Source organism: Pristiophorus japonicus, chromosome 14 (genome assembly GCF_044704955.1).
Source record: "Pristiophorus japonicus isolate sPriJap1 chromosome 14, sPriJap1.hap1, whole genome shotgun sequence".
Lineage (NCBI taxonomy): Eukaryota > Metazoa > Chordata > Chondrichthyes > Pristiophoridae > Pristiophorus > Pristiophorus japonicus.
The window spans coordinates 123,471,286-123,493,229 of NC_091990.1; the positions used below are offsets into that span (position 1 = coordinate 123,471,286).

A 21,944-nucleotide genomic window follows, 5' to 3' on the forward strand; every position below is an offset into this window, starting at 1 on the left:
ACTTTGAAAGATTATATGTATAAGTAGAGGTCTTAACCCATAGTCTTTAAGAAGTGGATTATTTTTAGCCTTTCATACATCATTCTGAACAGTTATAATATTTGGACTTTAATATGCTTTAGGAAAGGCAGCATAACCGTGAAATCTGCACTGCTCATTAATTATCAGCATAACTAATGCTAACATCGTGGCTGATTAGATATTTCATTTTTTTTAGCGGAATTAGCACCTACACCATTCTAACATTGGGTTACATTATCAACAGCATGAAAATGAAAACTGTACAATTATTTCAGACTGAAACGTAGAGACCAACAACTGGGAGAACCCATTTAGCACAGCACTTAGTTTCCATGCCCCCCCAAACTTTACAGTAGTTTGGTCTTTTCTCTGCATTAAGGCCAGTGCTGTTACTAAAGGCTGAAGCATACAAACTGGCATGTTATGGCTGTAGTATCGTGTGCACACTTTGCCAACTGGAGCCCATCCAAAACACTGCCGCCCCTGTCCTATCTTGCACAAATTCCCATTCACGTTGGAGCATTGGCTCCAAACGTCCGACAATGCCTCAACTATTAAAATTCTCATCCTTGTTTTTCAAATCCCTCTATGCCCCTCCCTGTCTCTGTAACCTCCTCCTGCCCTACGAGTTCTCTGTGCTCCTCCAATTCTGGCCTCTTGCGCATTCTCGATTTTGATCGCTCCACCATTGGCGGTCGTACTTTCACCCATCTAGGCCCCAAGCTCTGGTGTAAAATTTTGTTTGATAATGCTCTCGTGAAGCACCTACCGATGCTTTGCTACGTTTAAAGTGCTGTATAAATATAAGTTGTTGTTACCCTCTACATCTGAAGATTAACATTTGTTACTGTGGGCAGAATCTTGTTCCATATCCTTCAGGCTGTTATAATATTCTGACCTTTGGAGTCTTGGTTATCTAAAATAAGTGCCTTTGCATCAGCGTTTCTTGACCTAAAATTAACTATTACTGCTCTAGTTCATGAAGCTTCAATTTTTCCTATCACTCTCTGCAACACACTGACAGAAACCTGCAACTAGTATTATATCTCTGGTCGCGCTCTTCCCTAAATCTTACACATTCTAGGAGCCCGAGTTTTAGTGACAAAGAATGTTACAGCACAGAAATAGCTGGCCCAACTGGTCCATTCCGGTGTTTATTTTCCACATGAGCATCCTCCCACCTCACTTCATCTAACCCTATTAGCATATCCTTCTATTCCTTTCTCCCTCGTGCACTTATCTAGCGGCCCATTAAATACATCTGTGTTGTTCGCTTCAACTACTCCTTGCGGTAGTCCATTCCCATCTTACTTCTCTTTGGGTAAAGAAGTTTCTCCTGAATTGCCGATTGGATTTATTAGTGACTATCTTATATTGAACGCCTCTAGTTATGGTCTCCTCCGCAAGTGGTAATATTTTCTGCAAGTCTACCCTATCAAATACTTTCGATATCTTGAAGACCTCTATCAGGTCAATATCCTGTATAATCGAGAAAATCTCAAACTGATTACCCTGGTTTGGCATTGAACTCATGGGGGCCGAAATTGCCCTCAGCGAGAAATTAGGGCGGGCATTTCGAATTAGCTGGAAGTTTAGCACCCGGCGGGAGTTGGAGGGAAGAGCCGAAAAATTCAGCTCTCTACTCTGACACGGCCTTCCAGCGCTTTGGGGCACTGTTGGAGGCAGCATTGGGGCAGTACTCAGGACGGTGATGGTGTCAGCGTGACGAGGAAGTGCTGTGTTGCGCTTACGGGTCGCTATGTCCCTCTCCTTCAAATAAAGGGGAGGGATGCTGCGAGGCCTAGTGAAGCCTGTGCAGACACCACTGGGCCACCAGGGAGAGGTTCGGCTGGGCCAACAGGCCCGCACCCAAGAGGGGGTGCTGGGCTGCCTGTGGCCGGTCCAGACGAACCAGCAGCCGCCATTGGCGAGCCGACTCAGGAGTCGGCTGACAATTAAAACAAAATGGTGAAGCTGTCAGGGGGCACTGACGCTCTCGCGGGGCAATTTCCCCCGCAGGGTGGAAAAGGGGTCGCCGCTGGCCAGTTAGGGGTCAGTGCACGGCCGACAACGGGTCAGAACCCCAGATGGGGCGGAACCATGTGGCACGGAGGAAACCTGTTTCCACAGCCACCAGCTCGGGGCAATGGCGGATGGGTCGGCCCCGCCGCCTGCCCCCGGTTGGAAAGGCCTTACCGCCCCATTACCGTCTCTCAGAGGCACTAACGGGCCTTTCTCTGAAGGGCAAATTTCCCCCATGATAACTAGTTTTGCTTTGGTATTTAAAAATAAAATTACTCCCTCAAATAAATTATTGCACGCTGTGCATTACAGTTTTTCATAGTCATGGACATTACATGTAAGGTACTCTTTATTTCTCATGATAATTCTCCAATCTGTAGGTTTGAGAGCTGAGTTCTGATATTTGATTTATTGGAGAAGCTGTGTGTGATATATTCACAGAGCACAAGCATACACAGCTTTCTAACATGGCAGGCAGCTCTCTTGGAAACCTCCGGAACATGTAGCTTCTGCTTAATTATTAACTCTGTAGTTGCAGTACACAATACGTCCACATCCACAGTGTGGGGCTACAAACATTACAAGCCTACAGACATTACACTTCTCCCTCCTTAATGAAGAAGTTATTATAACAAACATAATACATAACTTGCATGTTTATACATAATACAGGATATAGACTTTTTTTTCCATATTTACAAATTTAACTTAACCACTTGTATTTCTGTTTCGAGGAGGATACCTTCGCTCTCGAACAGAACCTTCCAAACATGGTGTTGAATTTAAACTCATTCAAGGCTCATCCTGAGGAACGTTTTCCTCCACGGAATTCCCTTGATTTTCATTTGAACTAACTCTAACTTCAGGCACTTTGTTTTCCTGACTCGTACTCAGACTTACATTCTGATTTTCTCTTGGATTTGTTTCCAGTACATTAGATGTAGGATATACTACTGGTATATCAAAACTATCTGATGAGTCAGAAATAATTGAATCATTCCCACCTTCAACTCCTTCCATGTCTGTAGGTAAAATATGATCAATATGAACAAACCTAACCTGTCCATTATCAAACATCTTTACCAAATATGTGCGAGGACCACATATCTTCACCCCTCTTCCTGGTAACCACTTTAACCATTTATGGTGATGGTCCTTCACTCTCACCTTCTGGTTTAATTTCACACTTCTCTCTTTTACTCTATCTCTATCATGACTCTCTTTCTGTCTTAATTGTGTCTCTTCTATGGATTGTGCCAAATTTGGTTTTAACGAGAATCTGGTTCGTGGCTGTCGTTTGAGAAACCACTCTGCTGGTGTTCTACCAGTAGTTGTATGAGGAGTATTACAATATGTAATTAGAAAATTCGCCAATTTGTGATCCAATGACAACTGTCGTTTCCTTGGATTTGGATCTAACATTTGTTTTATGAGGGCACATTTTACAATTTGTACAGTGCGTTCTGCTGCACCATTCGAAGCAGGGTGGTATGGTGGAACCTTGGTATGTTTCACCCCATTTTTGCTTGTGAACTGTGCAAATTCTTCTGAACGAAATTGTGGTCCATTATCCAAAACAATTTCGTCAGGGAGGTCAAATGAAGAAAATAATCTTCGTAAAATGTCCAATGTTTTAATTGTTTTATTTTCCACATCGGAAACACCTCAACCCACTTTGAAAGGCTATCAATCACAATGAACAATTGTTGTCCTTCTAACTCAGCAAAATCAATAGGTAGTCTTTGCCATACCCTGGGAGGCCATTTCCATGGCTGTAATGGTATTGATGGTGGTTGCTTGCTTATCGATTGACATGTCGTACACTGACTCACGATATCCTCTATATCTTTATCAAGACTTGGCCACCATAAATAACTGCGTGCAAAACTCTTGGTCAAACACATTCCCAGGTGCTGGTCATGGAGGTCTCCTAATAATTTGGACCTGAATTTATTTGGTATAACTACTCTTGCACTCCACATGATACAATCTTTATCGACTGATAATTCATTCCTTCGAATGAAGAATGGATGAATATCTTTGTCTGTTACATGGTTTGACCATCCATTTGCAATATAATCATACACCTTTGAGATCACTGGGTCACGTTTGGTTGCTCTACCAATCACTTCAGCTGTAACTGGCAGTTCATCAATATATGAAAAATAAAACACTTCTTCCCTATCGGGTGCAACTTGTGATGGGGAAGGCAATCTAGACATTGCATCAGCATTACTGTGATCAGCTGATCGTCTGTATTCAATATCATATGTATATGCTGACAAAATCAAAGCCCATCTCTGCATTCGGGCTGCAGCTAATGTTGGAACTGGGGACTTTGGATGGAGGATTGCTGTCAGGGGCTTATGGTCCGTAACGATGGTAAACTTACGACCATACAACTATTTGTGAAACTTCTTGACCCCAAAAATTAATGCTAAAGTTTCCTTTTCAATTTGCGCATAATCACTGGCACTGAGAGTGCGTGAAGCAAAAGTAATTGATCTCTCCTCCCCACTACATGATACATGAGAGATCACTGCCCCAACTCCATATGGAGAGGCATCACATACTAGTTTACTCTCCTTTGAAATGTCAAGGTGAACTAACATGGTTCTCTCTACCAATTTGCTTTTACACTCCTTGAATGCTGAATCGCATTCTTTTGACCACTTCCAATGGACCTGATTTTTCAATAGTTCATTCAGTGGATGTGATACTGTAGCCAACTTTGGTAGGAACTTCCCATAATAGTTCAAAAGACCCAAGAATGAACGAAGTTCAGTGACATTCCTGGGGGTGGGTGCATTTCTGTTTATATTCAGCTTTCCCATGGTTGGATGTCAACCATCTTTGTCTACTCTGTGCCCTAAGTACTCCATTGAGTTTTTAAATAACTCACAATTACAAGCAGACACTCGTACTCTGTGCTTCTCTAGCCATTTGAGGACTTCATTCAATATGTTATTATGAATTTGCTTATATGGTGCTGAAATTAGTATGTCATCCAAATGACATACTACCCCTTCAATACCTTGCAAAATCTGGTTCATCACCCTTGGAATATGGCAGGGGCGGAAGACACTCCAAATGGTAGCCTATTAAACTGATACAGGCCTAGATGAGTATTTATGGTCAAACATGACTTGGACTCCTCATCTAGTTTAAGCTGTAAGTAGGCATTCGTAAGATCCAGTTTTGAGAAGATCTGACCACCTGTCAGTGTTGTGAACAAATCTTCTATATTCGGCAATGTATTGGGGACATTACCCTCTCGAACCTGGGTTACGGTTACTTTTTAATCACCACACAATCTTACCTTACCATCGGACTTAGGTACAACAACAATGGGTGTAGCCCAATTACATCGATCTATCTTACAAAATAATGTTCTCAGTCTCTAGTCTTTTGAGTTCTTGCTCAACTTTCTCCTTGAGTGCATATGGTAAGGAACGTGGCTTGTAGTAAACCGATCTAGCATCCTTCTGTGTACCCTGACACTCGCCTTTAAGCCTTGGATCAGACTGCCCATTTCGCAGAACACCTTCGGATACTTCTTGATAACATCATCCGTTGATGCAAATCTCACTTCATCATGAAAAATTTTACTCCAATCCAGCTTCAGTGAGCACGACTTCGACGCTTTGTTAGAATTTCCAGTTTCTGAAACTTTGGGCCCCCACCGCCTTTTACTTTGAATCTGCAGGCGATTCACCTCGGTTGACTGACGACCATAATTATTATGCAATTCTCGGGAATATTGATCAGTCATGCCCATCGACCTCGCTGTCTGACAAGCAATCTCAAACATCAAGTCATCCGTCATCAATAACTTTCTTCTGACCGCATCATTTTTCATCCCACAAACAAAACGATCCAGCAATGCTCGGTTTTGAAAGTTTCCGAAATTACAGTGAATAGATAGCTTTTTTAATGCTACAATGTAATCACTGATATTTTCATCAGTCTTTTGATTTCGTATACCGAAACGATAGCTTTCAACAATTTCTAACAGTTTGGGGTTATTGTGCTGCTCCAGCTTCATTAAAATCTCTTTAAGCATTGTGTCCTTTGGCTCATCAGGCACAAGCAAATTTGCAAGGGTTTCATACAATTCCAGTCAAGCTGCAGATAAGAAGATTGCTCTCTTACATTCCAATATTGCCTGATTCTGGACTGCATTGTCTGGAACTTCGATTATGTTATTTACAGTGAAATGCATTTCTAGCTGATCCACATACGCTTTAAACCTTTCCTGGTCACATCTATGTTCACCCAAATGTCCTATTGCACCTGCAGTACCTCGTTGCTCGTTTTTTTACCTCGGGTTTTGTAGCTTTTTTCCAAAGACAGAGAAGCTCCCAAAGCTCACAAAATTCAGCTTTAAATCATCTGAAAAATCCCATCTCGCCCCCAAATGTGATATATTCAAAGAGCACAAGCACACACAGCTTTCTAACATAGCAGGCAGCTCTCTCGGAAGCCTCCGGAACATGCTGCTTCTGTTTAATTATTAACTTTGTACTTGCAGTACACAATACACCCACAGTGTAATGTCTGTAAGCTTGTACTGTGGAGCTACAAACATTACAAGCTTACAGACATTACACTATGCAAAAAAACAAACCATCTAGCCTGATTATTCCAGCATGAACTTTCTGGTTGCATTGTCACTACAACTGTAGTGTTGGTGTGAAGCAGTTTCATTTTGCACAGATGCCATACATATAGTGTAAATGTAACCGAAAGCTGGAGTCAGACCCGAACTGACACTGGAGTGACGCGAAGTTCTTTACGGGAGGAAGTCTCACTCAGCTTCATTCCAGAGCCAGTCAGGCCCTGACTCTCGATTTACATGACACAAATTTAGAGAAGCCAGTGCAAACCTGTGCGCACCGATTTTAACATACACAAGAACTTAAGAACATAAGAAATAGGAGCAGGAGTAGGCCATTTGGTCCATTGAGCCTGCTCCGCCATTCAATAAGATCATGGCTGATCTGATCTTGGCCTCAACTCCACTTCTCTGCCTGTTTCCCATAACCTTTGACTCCCCTTTAACTACCGGCGAAGGGTGGGCAGAGCGCATCCCTCGTTCGATCCTGTCGACTGAAGGCCCAATCCACTAATAGGCAAAGGCCTTTTTTTATTCTGCCAGCGAGCTGTGAAATCGTCTGGCTTGCACCCTAGCCGGCTCACTGTAGGAGGCTGGGGTGGGAAAGGCCAGCTTGGCGGGAAGGTTGGTAAGGCAGACGGGGGTGGGCCTTAGACGGACCTGCAGTGGCCTCTATTTTCCTGGGGCCTCGGAGGAGGCTCCTCCTGCCCCCACCAAAAGAAAACTGGGCTGTTTTTGAGCAGCCACCAGCCATCTCTCTTGTGGACCCTGCGTGCACAAAAATAGTTTGTACTCCTGCCATATTGATGTTTATGGCTGTCTGCAATGGTAGTAAACATAGCAACAAGAAGATTATTCTCCAGCATTAAATAGCTGAAGTGCTTCGTCAGAATTTAATCAGATTTGGTCATGTACTGTGAGGAAGGAATAGAAGAATATGTTGATGGGGTGAGATGAAGAGGAATAGAAGAAGGCTGGTGTGGAGCCTAAATGCCGGCACGGCCCTGCTGGGTCGAATGGCCTGTTTCCGTGCTGTAAATGCTTGGTAATACTTCGCAGAAGATTCCTTGAAAAGAAATGCATTAGGAATCATTCATGCATTGCGTTTATGTATCTGTGAGCACGGAAGTGCCATGTGAGAAATGGCCTTATTAGATCTCCACCAAATTTGATGGGTTAATCTCATCTTGCTGCATGAAAAAAGAATAATGAAGTGCTGGGACTCATCAGTATAGCCAACCGTATGTATAGACAGTGTCATTTTTAAAATAGTAAGTGGACCTCTCAAAGATATTTTATGGTTGATCCTGTATTTCTAACCACAGAGTAGAAGTTACTATGAGGTTTTTAAATCGGAGTCCCAGCCTTCCTCGAGCTTTTAGTTTTCCTTGTCGACTAGAAGTGGATCGTTATTGACACAGACTATCCCACTCTGTAGCTGAAGATGAAATGTGAGAGTGGAAGACAGCTGGAGAGCAGCAAGTGGGGATATGTTCTATTATTGGCTGTGAATTCCTTTGTAATGTCTTGAGGATGTGAAAGGCGCTTATATAATTGCAAGTTCGTTCATTTGTTTAGAAACATGGGAACATGAGTAGGCCATTGAGCCCCTCGAGCCTGTTCCACGATTCAGTGAGATCTTGGCTGATCTGCGACCTAACTCCATATTCCCGCCTTTGCCCCATATCCATTCATTACTTTGGTTAACAAAAATCTATCAATCTCTGATTTAAAATTAACAATTGATCTAGCATCAATTGCCGGTTGCGGGAGAGAGTTCCAAACTTCTACCAGCTAATGGGCGCCGCTTTTCCACAACTCCAAGCGCGCCGCAAATCTTCCTCCCGACTTTGGTCGCTGTCCGGCCTCTCCTCGGTGGTGGCGTCACGTGGCTGGTGGATTCGGGGGCGGAGCCAGCGTCCCAGCGCCGAAAACAGTGCTGGGACGTCTGCACATGCGCGTTCGAGTGTGCACGCATGCGCAGTAGCTCCTCGCCCTCAAGGTTCCCATCCCCCTGCCCTATTAGTTTAAATCCTCCCCAACAGCATGAGCAAACACTCCCCCTAGGACATCAGTTCCAGTCCTGCCCAGGTGTAGACCGTCTCATTTGTACTGGTCCCACATCCCCCAGAACTGGTTCCAATGTCTCAGGAATTTGAATCCCTCCCCCTTGCACCATTCCTCAAGCTATGTATTCATCGTAACTATCCTGCTATTTCTACTCTGACTAGCACGTGGCACTGGTAGCAATCCTGAGATTACTACCTTTGAGGTCCTACTTTTTAATTTAACTCCTAACTCCCTAAATTGAGCTTGTAGGACCTCATCCCATTTTTTAGCTATATCGTTGGTACCTATATGCACCATGACAACTGGCTGTTCACCCTCCCCCGCCAGAATGCCTTGCAGCCGCTCCGAGACATCCCTTTCACCAGGGGGGCAACATACCATCCTGGAGTCTCGGTTGCGGGCGCAGGTCCGCCCGCTCCTCCTGCTGTACTCGACTAGTTCGGTCTGGGCCTTGAGCCTTGGGCTTTATTGAAGTGCTCCGCTGCCGCTGCTTCCCTCACAGGTCCACCTGCTCCCGCTACTGCTCCCGACTAGGTGCAGGTCTTCTCTGCTTCCTTCTATTTTTTATTTGTTATTGACTGCTTATTACATTTTGTGCTTTGTTTAGTGCTTTGTAAGTCTTGATGCTTTAGAATGTACCTACCTGCGCCGATTTCTTAACGCTCCTCAAGGGTTTTCTGAAGTGGCCACATACGCTGGCCTAATTAGATTTGGAGTAACTATTAACTGGCCAAATTTGCCTAAATGGCCAAAACTGGCGTAGGTGATAGGAATCGCCCCCTTTTGAGAAAAAAAAAACTAAACTAAAAAAATCGTAATTAACTCAGTTACTCTGGAGCAAGTTTATTGGGGAAAGTGGGGATTTTTAACTATCACCAGAAAAACCAAGTTACTCCAAAAAAAAAGGAGCAACTCCTGGCCAATTTTGAGCCCTTTGTGTGTTGAAGTGTTTTCTCATTTCACTCCTGAAAGGTCTGGCTCTAATTTGTAGACTATGCCCCCAGTCCTAGAATCCCCAACCAGTGGAAATAGTTACTCTCTATCGACCATACCTGTTCTCCTTAATATCCTGAAAACTTCGATCAGATCACCCCTTAACTATAATTCCAGGGAATACACCCTAATTTGTGCAATCTCTCCTCGTTTATATAGCTGTTGATTTTGAGGTCAGCGGTGTGACCTTAAAGAAAGCTGCCCACAAAGATCTAGTGATCTCTGAGGCATCGATTTCACCTCTCCCGTCTTTAATTTCATTCTGGCACCAAGGCTGGGGGATCTGCAACCTCCAGCAACATGATGTCATCAAGCTGGCTAAGCAGCCAATCACATTGAAGGAAACCAGGAAGCAAAATGCACTGATTTTCCTTCACTTCTTAAGATTGCAACATACAGCTGGGAATAAGGTGGAAGCTGAAATATAAACGTTTAAAAAAAATTATTATATTGAAAACCATGGAAATGTTATCATAAGGGAAACATTTGACATTCCTCAAATATAAAATTTATTTTGCAGGGCCAGAACAGTTGTTCAGACGTTACTATGACTCAGTATGCCATAAAACTCCAGTTACACCTCATTCAACAAGGCTTAAATTTTCGTGGTTTTTATAATCGAAATTTCGGTGTAAAAATGGACCTTTTTGTTAATTCCGTGATTTCAATTGATTGCTGGCTCCGGGAGGTTCAACAGCACTCCTCTGTGGAGGAGCTGGGAATTACTGACAGCAACTTCTGAATTTCCTCATTTAACTGCGCATGTGCGGAAACTAAAAGTTGCTGTCAGTTTCTTCTCCTTCTTAGGCAGTCCCCCGGAGTTGAAGATGACTTGCTTCCATGCTAAGATGAGTTGTCAGGCAACTGATGAGCCAATGCGACATCAAGTCTCTGTCACAGGTGGGGCAGTTGCTGGTTGGAGGGACGGGTGGGTGGTGGGTTGCTTGATTTGTTGTAAGCGACTTCCGCTGTTTGTACTTGGCTTCCGCATGCTCCCGGCGAAGAGACTTGAAGTGTTCGGCGCCTTCTCAGATGCTTCTCCTCCATAAGAATATAAGAAATAGGAGCAGGAGTAGGCCATTTGGACCCTCGAGTCTGCTCCGTCATTTAATAAGATCATGGCTGATCTGATCATGGGCTCAGCTCCACTTCTCTGTCCGCTCCCCAAAACCCCTTATTCCATTATCACTCAAAAATCTGTCTATCTCCGCCTTAAATCTAGTCAATGACCCAGCTCTCTCGGGCAGAGAATTCCATATATTTACAACCCTCTGAGAGAAGAAATTCCTCCTCATTTCAGTTTTAAATGGGCAGCCCCTTATTCTGAGACTATGTCCCCGAGTTGTAGTTTCCCCTATGAGTGGAAATATCCTCTCTGCAACCACCTTGTCGTGCCCCCTCATTATCTTATATGATTCGATAAGATAACCTCTCATTCTTCTGAACAACGAGTAAAGGCTCAACCTATCTTCATTTCAATCCCCTCATCTCCGGAATCAACCTAGTGAACCTTCTCTAAACAGCCTCCAATCCAAGCATGTACTTCCTTAAATACGGAGACAAAAACTGTATGCCGTACTCCAGGTGTGGCCTCACCAATACCCTGTACAGTTGTAGCAGGACTTCTCTGCTTTTATACTCTATTCCCCTTGTAATAAAGGTCAACATTCCATTTGCCTTCCTGATTACTTGCTGTACCTGCATACTAACTTTTTGTGTTTCATGCACAAGGACCCCAGGTCCCTCTGTACTGAAGCATTTTGCAATTTTTCTCCATTTAAATTATAATTTGATTTTCTATTTTTCTCTGCTTAAGTGGATAACCTCATATTTTCCCATATTATACTCAATCTGCCAAATTTTTGCCCACTCACTTAGCCTGTCTCTATATATATAATATATACATACTATGAGCGGTCTTGGGCCAGGGATGCCCAAGAGTCGGTGGAGATGTTACATTTTTTCAAGGAGGTTTTGAGGGTGTCCTTGAAGTGTTTTCTCTGCCCTCCTGGGGCTCGCCTGCCATGATATAGCTCAGAGTAGAGTGCTTCTTTCGGGAGTCTAGTATCGGGCATGCGGACAATGTGGCCCGCCCATCGAAGCTGATCGAGCGTGGTCAATGCCTCGATACAGGTGATGTTGGCCTGAGCGAGAACGCTGACGTTGATGCGCCTATCCTGCCAATGGATTTGTAGGATTTTACGGAGGCAGCGTCGGTGGTACTTCTCCAGTGCTTTAAGATGCCTACTGTACATAGTCCATGTCTCTGATGCATAAAGGAGGGCGGGTATCACTACTACTTTGTAGACCATGAGCTTGATGCCGGGTTTGAGATCCTGGTCTTTGAACACTTTCCCTCAGGCGACCGAAGGCTGCACTGACACATTGAAGGTGGTGTTGGACTTCGTCATCGATGTCTGTCCTTGCTGTCAGTTATAATGAAGACAAACGCTGACAATTTCGCTGTCATTACAACCGCAAATTCCAGGCTGATATATTCACTAATAAATCCAACAGAGAATTTAGGAAAAAATTCTTTACCCAGAGAATGGTTAGAATGTGGAACTTGCAACCACAGCACCTGGTTGAGCCATATAGAATAGATGCATTTAAGGTGAAGCTAGATAAGCACATCAGGGACAAAGGAATAGCAGTATATGTTGATGGGGTGAAATGTAGAGGGGTGGGACGAGGCTCGTGTGAAGCATAATCACTGGAATGGACCTGTTGGGCCGAATGGCCTGTTTCTGTGTTGTAAATACTATGTAATATTCCATAACATGCGTACTTATGGGCTGGATTTTTGTCTCATTTGCGCCTCGGTTAACACCCCAGTGTGGCGTTAAATGCTGTTTTTTGCCGTTATGCCGGGTGTCCAGGATTAACGCTAGGCCGGAAGATTTAGCTATTGGTTTGCCCCGGTCAAATTCTTACCGCCCCGCTCTCCCTTTTTAGCGTGATGGTGTCAATCGTCATGCAACACTGTGCTAGCACCCTGGACATAACTTTCAGCCTTATCGTCTCATTTAACAACCGCCCCAGGAAATGCCTGAACAAAACAGGTGGTCCCAGAGTGCAGCAGGTGCTACTGGTGGTATACTTAAACGGAGGCTGGAGGATCTTATATCGCAGTTGTCAGTGACGGCTACGGTTGCACGCAGAACACTGCGTGATTCTGCGAGTTGGAAACAGTACTTTAATGTGCCATGACACTTTGCTTACAAGGTCAGTGAGAGATTTCAATGGGGGCAATACTAGTTCACCAGCGTATCGTGCTAGTTGCTATTGGCAGGCGGCTTCAAGTTGGAAGAAGGGTTCTTGGCCATGTTGTGCCATGGATTCGAAGAGGTTGCAGACTTATGGGGAGGAGGCCTTACCCGCCAGGGGTTTACCGGGAACATCGCTCATACCTCCAGCTCTCCGAGGTGCAGTGAATTAGAAGACTGTGCTTCTGAAAAGAAGTGCCGACATAGACATGCCAGCTCCTACAGGCAGACCTACAGCCTACAAGCGGCAATAGGACTGAGCTGCCCGTCGAGGTGAAGGTCACTGTGGCAATGGCCACCTTTGCCTTCGGTTCTTAGCAGGCAGCAGCAGGGGACATATGTAACATCTCTCAGCACACTGCACATTGTTGCGTTCGCCAGGTTAGAAGGGCACTGTACGCACTCAGAATGGACTTCATAAAGTTCCCAATGAGCAGGGACAGCCAGAATGTGAGGGCTGTAGGGTTTGGAAGAATTGCAGGCTTCCCCAAGGATCAAGGTGCCATTGACTGCACACACGTCGCCTTGTGAGCACCATTACACAATGCAGAAGTCTTCAGAAACCAAAAGAGATGCCACTCCCTAAACGTACATCTGGTCTTCAACCACATGCAGCGCATCCTCGCAGTGAATGCCGGCTATCCAGGGAGCACACATGATGCTTTCATTTCGCGTAAGAGTAGTGTGTCATGAATGTGTCAGTGATGAAGACGAGGGCTGGGCTGGCTGATCGGGGACAAAGGATACGGCCTGGCCACCTGGCTCATGATCCCCCTCCGGAATCCCGCCACAGAAGCTGAGCAGCGCTACAATAACAACCATGCAGCCACCCACAACATAATCTAACAGACAATTGATGTGCTCAAGCAGCGCTTCCGATGGCTGGACCGCTCTGGAGGCAGCCTTCAATACTCCCCTCAACAGGTCTCCGAATTCATTGTGGTGTGCTGCATGTACACAACTTAGCCATCATGAGGGGCCAGGCATTGCCAGTGGGGATTGCAGGACCAACTCAGGAGGGGAGAGGATGAGGAAGACAAGCCTGGCGAGGAACCCATTGCGGAGACACCACAACCATAGGGAAGGCAGTGTGGAGATGCGGCCGCAGCAAGAACCTTATGTCGGCAGCTCCTCATTGACCGGTTTGCTTGAATGGGGAAAGTGGGTTTGCAGCTTTAACTTGTGACTCTATGCCACCATGATGGCTCATCTACACTGAATTCTGCAATGAGACACAAGACACCAATGGCAAAGTCCAAGTAACATTTTTATAACCATCAATAATGAACAATGCCACCCCCTCACCCCAACAACTCAAAGTGATATAATGATTAAACCAAAACTAACTAAACACAAAACTGCTTTCTGCAGCAAGTCAATGCAAAATAAACACAACTATTTACAATTTAAACAATTCGACATAAATGCATGAGCTCAACTTTGTGCCAGCCCTTAATGGCTCTTAGCCACACTTTCCCCCCCCCCCCCTTTACCTTCAGCCCCCTCCCACATCTGCTGCTCCTCAATGAGGCCTCAGTGCCTACAGCAAGGCTGTTAGAGGGTTGCTGTATTGTGGGGGGGCGGGGGGGTGGCGGGCGGGTGGGAAGACAATGCAAACGGCGTCTGAGGATGCCCTGGACCAGCTCTTGGTCTGGAAGGCCTGGCTATGGACTGCTGCGCCATATCATCGGCGAAAGTAGTCACTGGTGATTGGAGTGTCAGCCATGTATGATGCATGGTTGGTGACTCAGTGGTGGAAGCCGGAATGTTGTCACCCTGAGGAAGGACAGCACCTTCCATTTCCTGGGAGCCACTGACCGTCCGACGGGGCTGGGCCTCAGCATCCAGAGCACGAAGTGTCTCCACAACTTATTGGTCTGTTTCGGCACCGTCCCTTCCCCGTTGGACAGTGGGGAACACAGAGAGGATGGCAGCAGTCATCGAATCACCAAGCATAAAAGACTTCACATAGTGTGTCAGATTGATGTTAGAAGGAAAGGAGGCATACATAGATGTGAATGGTACTCAGCATGATAAGGTCGTTGAACTTTTTTCAACATTGTGCCCCAGTTCTGGGCATAGTGACTGCAGCAGAGACATCCTGTGCTATTTCTCTCCGCAAACTCTTAAACACAGGTGGGAGTGGTCTGGCTCCCCAGCAAGATGGAGTAAGGTCACCTCCTCGCCACTGCGTGGACTAAGAACTTACTCGCCTCATTAGAGAAGCGCCTGGCATGCTCCTCCATCTCTGCAGCAGTGACTGAAGTGGGGCGGTTTATATGCACATACACGCAGGAAGCTGCTGTACTCTGCATTAGCATTTGCACCCAGGGGGAAAAAAATGTCACTGCGCATGCACAAAATGGCCGCCTCTTTTAACACACAAAGTCCGTTGTGCAATGCCTGACTTAACGCCAATGCTCCTCCAACTTACATTTTCGCTGAAACTTGCAGTCGAAGGCGCAAACTATTTTCAGGCGCTAACTTTAATGGCCCAAACCCAGCGGAACAGGCTCGATGGGCCATAAGACCTACTCCTGCTCCAATTTCTTATGTTCTAAATCCAAAAAGCCAAAATTCCAGCCCATAGAATTAACACAATCCTGAAAGCATTCACTGAAATTACAATAAAATTGTCCATTTATTGTTGGAAATGCCTGTTATAAATTTCTCCCATGGAGCCTGCCCTTCTGACTGGGACCATAGGCTTGAATTCTGCTTTGATCCCAGCCATAACTTTCACCATGTCTTTCCATGTTGGGAAGTTTTAATTCCTGTGGGCAGATTCTGTGTGCATGAGAGAACTGCATTATGGGACATTATAATTTCTTTTTTTCTTTATTTCATTCATGGGATGTGGACGTCACTGGTAAGACCAGCATTTATTGCCCAACCCTAATTGCCCTTGAGAAGGTGGTGGTGTGCCGCCACCATGAACTGCTGCAGTCCATGGGGTGAAGGTATTCCCACAGTGCTGTTAGGGAGTGAGTTCCAGGAATTTGACCCAATGACAATGACGAAACAGTGATACACTTCCAAGTCAGGATGGTGTGTGACTTGGAGGGGAACTTGTTGATGGTGGTGTTCCCATGCGCCTGCTGCCCTTGTCCTTTTAGTTGGTAGAGGCCATGGGATTGGGAGGTGCTATCAAAGAAGCCTTGGCAAGTTGCTGCTGTGCATCTTGTAGATGGTACACACTGCAGCCACGGTATGTCGGTGATGGAGGGAGTGAATGTTTAAGGTGGTGGATGAGGTTCCAATCAAGCGGGCTGCTTTGTCCTGGATGGTGTCGAGCTTCTTGAGTGTTGTTGGAGCTGCACTCATCCAGGCAAGTGGAGAGTATTCCATCACACTCCTGACTTGTGCCTTTTAGATGGTGGAATGGCTTTGAGGAGTCAGGAGGTGAGTCACTCGCTCCAGAATACCCAGCCTCTGACCTGTTCTTGCATTCACAATATTTATGTTGATGGTCCAGTTGAGTTTCTGATCACTGGTGACTCCCAGGATGTTGATGGTGGGGGATTCGACGATGGTAATGTCATGGGGAGGTGGTTAGACTTTCTCTTGTTGGAGATGGTCATTGCCTGAGACTTGTGTGGTGCAAACTTTCCACTTATCAGTCAAAGCTTGAATGTTGTCCAGGTCTTGCTGCTTGCAGGCATGGACTGCTTCACCGAACATTGTGCAGTCATCAGTGAAAATCTCTATTTCTGACTTTATGATGAAGGGAAGGCCATTGATGAAGCAACAGTAAATGATTGAGCCTAGTACACTGCCCTGAGGAACTCCTGCAGTGATGTCCTGGGGCTGAGATGATTGGCCTCCAACAACCACAATTATCTTCCTTTGACTTCAATTTTACTGGGGCTACTTGATGCCACACTCCGTCAAATGCTGCAATGATGTCGAGGGCAGTCACTCTTACCTCACCTCTGGAATTCAGCTCTTTTGTCCATGTTTGGGCCAAGGCTGTGATGAGGTGTGGAGCTGAGTGGTCCTGGTGGAACCCAAACTGAGCATCGTGAGCAGGTTATTGGTGAGTAAGTGTCACTTTATAGCAGTGTGGACAACATCCTCCATCACTTTGCTAATAATTGAGAGTAGACTGATGGGGTGGTAATTGGCCGGATTGGATTTTTCCTGATTTTTATGGACAAGATATACCTGGGCAGTTTTCTATCTTATTGGGTAGATGCCACTGTTGCAGCTGTACTGGAGCAGTTTGGTTAGAGGCAGAGCTAGTTCTAGAACACAAATCTTCAGCTGTACAGCCGGGATGTTGTCGGGGTCCATAGCTTTGGCTGTATCCAGTGCGTTCAGCCATTTTTTGATATCACATGGAATGAATCGAATTGGCTGAAGACTGGCTTCTGTGATGGTGAGGACCTCAAGATGAGGCCAATATGGATCATCCACTCGACACCTCTGGCTGACGGTGGTTGCAAACGCTTCAGCCATGTCTTTTGCACTCACGTGCTGGGCTCCGCCATCATTGAGGATGGGGATGTTGATGGAGCCTCCTCCTCCTGTTAGTTGTTTAATTTTCCACCACCATTCACAACTGGATGTGGCATTATTGCAGAGCTTTGTCTCTATGCAATCTGTGTCATATTATAACCTACTAGAATATTTCCAACTGACAACTGTGAGACATCAAACATCAACAGCTATTAAAAAAAATCATTCTTTTCTTCATGTTTTACAGGTTAAGTGATTGAATCAAAATTCTGAATTATGTTTTGTTAGGATGAAATGTTTGTGTCTCACGAAGTGTTTGTGTCAGCGACAGAGGGAAATGTTTGAGTGGCTTTGATGTTGAACTCGGAATTTACAGTCAGATTCAATAGTTTTTAGATTGCTTTTGTTTTAAAGCCAGCATTAACCCATTTAAAATAGCACTGATTGGAAAATCTAGTCTATTGAATCAGGCCTGGTCCATAACTAATGACATAAGAACATAAGAAATAGGAGCAGGAGTAGGCCATATGGCCCCTCGAGCCTGCTCCGCCATTCAATATCATGGCTGAACTTTGACATCAACTCCACTTTCCCACCCTATCCCCATATAACCTTGATTCACTTATTGCCCCAAAATCTATATTTTTTTAATTAATTCATTGGATGTGTGCATTGCTGGCAAGGCCAGCATTTATTGCCCATCCCTAATTGCTCTTGAGAAGGTGGTGGTGAGCCGCCTTCTTGAACTGCTGCAGTCCTTGTAATGAAGGTACTCCCATATTGCTGTTAGGGAAGGAGTTCCAAGACTTCGACCTCGTGACGATATTTCCAAGTCAGGACAGCGTGTGACTTGGAAGGAACTAGGAGGTGATGGTGTTTCCATGCGCCTGCTGCTCTTGTCCTTCTAGGTGGCGGAGATCGTGGGTTTGGGAGGTGCTGCCAAAGAAACCCTGGCAAGTTACTGCAGTGCATCTTGTAGATTGTACACATTGCAGCCACGGTACGCCGGTGGTGGAGGGAGTGAACGTTGAAGTGGTGGATGGGTGCCAATCAAGCAAGCTGCTTTGTCCTGGATGGTGTCGAGTTTCTTGAGTGTTGTTGGAGCTGCACTCATCCAGGCAAGTGGAGAATATTCCATCACCCTCCTGACTTGTGCCTTGCAGATGCTGGAAACGCTTTGAGGAGTCAGGAGGTGAGACACTTGCTGCAGAATATCCAGGCTCTGACCTGTTCTTGTAGCCACAGTATTTATGTGGCTGATCCAGTTAAGTTTCTGGTCAATGTATGTTGATGGTGGGGGATTCGGCGATGGTAATGTTGTTGAATATCAAGGGGAGGTGGTTAGACTCTCGCTTGTTGGAGATGGTCATTGCCTGGCACTTGTGTGGCGCGAATGTTACTTGCCATTTATCAGCCCAAGCCTGGATGTTGTCTAGGTCTTGCTGCATGCAGGCATGGACTGCTTCATTATCTGAGGAGTTGCGAATGCGTCTTTATTTATTTTTACTGGTCATTCATCTCAGTTGCAGTTTGTTAAATCTTGATGTATGCAAATTGGTTGCAACAATTGCCCATAAAACAATAGCGACTGCACTTCGGAAGTAATCTATTGGAAATTAAGCACTTTAGGACGTCTTTCTTCCTTCCTTCCTTTCTTTCCCTACCCTTCCCTTCCCTTCCCTTCTCCCTTCCCCCTTCCCCCTTCCCTAGTACATTTATCAAAGGTGCTTTGCTGTGCCAATCATGAGACGACAATTCCTCTGGCCACGATGGGGTATTACAAAGGGGTATGGGTTATGACTGACATTATTCCCATACAAACGCTTAATATCCACATTTCTTTTTAACACAGGCGTTAACCATTTCAAAATAAACAGAATCATGTCTGCATTACAAAGAGCGCAAGGTGATTTAGTAAAAGCACGTTAAGCATTTATATAGGAACAGTGGTTGGACAGTACAATTCCACATGCAACAACATTGTGACAGTGTTTCCAAATCTTTCTAAATCAATTTACAGCATTGCCGTTCACAATGACTGGAAGAATCTTTACTTCCTTAGAATGCGGCAGGTCTATACTCGCAGTGTCTCTCTCCTTGCATGGATTTGAAATATTTGTGCAACAGAATTAATTTCGCAGACAGTCTCTGGGTGAAGTTCATGTCAATAAATTGATTTGCTTCAGCATAAACTCTTCAATTAGTTTAATACAAAAAAAACAAATTTCTTCACAATTGTAAAGGTGCAGCATAAATAAGCTATAAATCTTTGTAGTCATTATGCGTTGGTTTACAAAATGAAATACAACTTACAAAGCTAGGTGGGAAAGTAAGCTGTGAGGAGGACATAAAGAGGCTGCAAAGGGACAGAAATGGTTTCAGTGATTGGGGAAGAAGGTGGCAAATGTCATATAATATAATATAGGAAAGTGTGAAATTATCCCCTTTGGTAGGAAGAACAGGAAAGCAGAATACTTTTTTTAAAAAAAAGGTGATGTTGGTGTTCAGAGGGATTTGGGGGTCCTTGTACAGGAATCACAGAAAGCTAACATGCAGGTACAGCAAGCAATGAGGAAGGCAACTGATGTGTTAGCCTTTATTGCAAGGGAATTGGAGTATAAAAGTAGGGAAGTCTTTCTGCAATTTAGTGAGACCACACCTGGAGTACTGTGTACAGTTTTGGTCTCCTTATTTAAGGAAGGATATAGTTGCCTTCGAGGGAGCATGACGAAGGTTCATCAGACTGATTCCTGGGATGAGAGGCCTGTCCTATAAGGAGAGATTAAGGAGATTGTGGGGGCCGAAATTCAGTCCCGCCTGAAAGCTGGCGTACCTACCGTTTTTTAAAGTTTTTTTTCCACCGTTTCAGAAGAGGTCTCCTCTTTCGCGAAATTCAGCTTTGTCTTTTTTTTTCAATCGGCCAGGAAGTTGGTCATAATGGGGGCGGACGTGCGGCAGTAAGTGCTATTGAGGGGCAGAAGTGGAGGCGGATGGATTCTCCGCCGCTGTCACTCAGCGGCGGAGCGGTGGTGACTTCATTGCGCGCCTGCGTCACCACATATCTTGCCTCCATGAAAGGGGAGAGAATTGACCATCAGTTGTGATTGGACATTGGACCACCATGGAGGTTTTTGGCCGGGCCAGCAGCCTGGCACCCAAGAGGGGGTGCCAGGCTGCCTGTTGGGCTCGACCGAACCCGAGGGCACAATAGTCCAGCCGACATGGAAGTCGGCCGGCAAAAAAAATAAAATGGCGGCTGCGGCATTGGGCCCTCGCCTACCACCCAGCCAGTGCAGAGAGAGAGAGCACCGGCAGAGAAAGCTGTCAGGGGCACCGCTCACTGGCAATAAGATTTTGCTCGCTAAATTTGGCGGGAGGTGGGAGGGGGTCCTGGCAGCGTGCACTGATGACGCACGCACAGCCAGTCAGCAGCGGTGGGGCGGAAGTGGGGACCGCCAGAAAAATCCCGAGCTGAATTTAGCTTGCGCCGGCCATTCGACTAGAAATCAGCGGCCGCCCGACTCCGCCACATAGCTGCCACAAACGCAGTAACGGGCCTTATTGGGGCGCTGAATTTCGGCCCCTGGGTTTATACTCTCTGGCGTTTAGAAGAATGAGATGTGATCTCATTGAAATGTATAACATTTTTAGAGGGCTTGACAGGGTAGATGTTGAGAGTTTGTTCCCCCTGACTGGAGAGTTTATAACTAGGGGACATAATCTCATGATAAGGGATCGGCCATTTAGGACTGAGATGAAGAGGAATTTCTTCATTCAGAGTGGCATGAATCTCTGGAATTCTCTACCCAAGAAGGCTGTGGATGCTGAGTCGATGAGTATGTTAAATCCTGAGATCGATAGATTCTTTGGGCGCTAAGGGAATCCAGGGATGTAGGGATGTGGAGATTGGGCGGGAAAGTGGAGTTGAGGTTGAAGATCAGCCATGATCTTATTAAATGACGGAGCAGGCTCGAGGGGCCGAATGGCCTACTCCTGCTCCTATTTCTTATGTTCTTACACAATCTTCGTTAAAAGTGCACATTTTTCTAAATGGATCAATTAATCATTTTCCTTTTTATTTTTTTGGTGAACCAGTTCTGAGTATTGGGGAAGGTGGATTCTGGGAAGGCAGTGCTCGAGGACGGGTTGGATGGTTTCCCGCTGAATGTGTGGAGGAAATTCCAGCAAACGAAACCAAACCAGGTAAGGACCCAGATGAAAATCTTACCGTCCGATGAAGGAAAGCTGGTTTGTGAGGCTTTGGCACTGAGATTTGCAGCCAGTACACTTACGGAACTCAACTGAGCTTTGCAACACGTTCAGTGAGGAAAGCTAACCTTTTGGACTTTGTTTAACTTGGTTTTCCCAGTACTCATATCAAAATGTGTCACCACGAACATTAACTGACAGACATGACCGATTTGCTGACCCAGACCAGCACGCCTTTGGAACTGATGGAGAAAAGGATGGTGATAGGTTGCAGGCGGTAGTTGATAAAT

At 45.3% G+C, this 21,944-nt stretch overlaps 1 protein-coding gene across 1 annotated transcript in view; it reads left to right on the plus strand.

Moving 5' to 3' along the window:
• The window catches only part of LOC139280083 (SH3 and multiple ankyrin repeat domains protein 2-like), a 1,053,009-nt gene that overhangs the window by 295,943 nt on the left and 735,122 nt on the right, over positions 1-21,944 (plus strand). Inside the window, exon 12 of the mRNA XM_070899582.1 lies at positions 21,541-21,648. Within this exon, the coding sequence (XP_070755683.1) occupies positions 21,541-21,648 (108 nt within the window). The remainder of the gene's footprint in view (positions 1-21,540; positions 21,649-21,944) is intronic.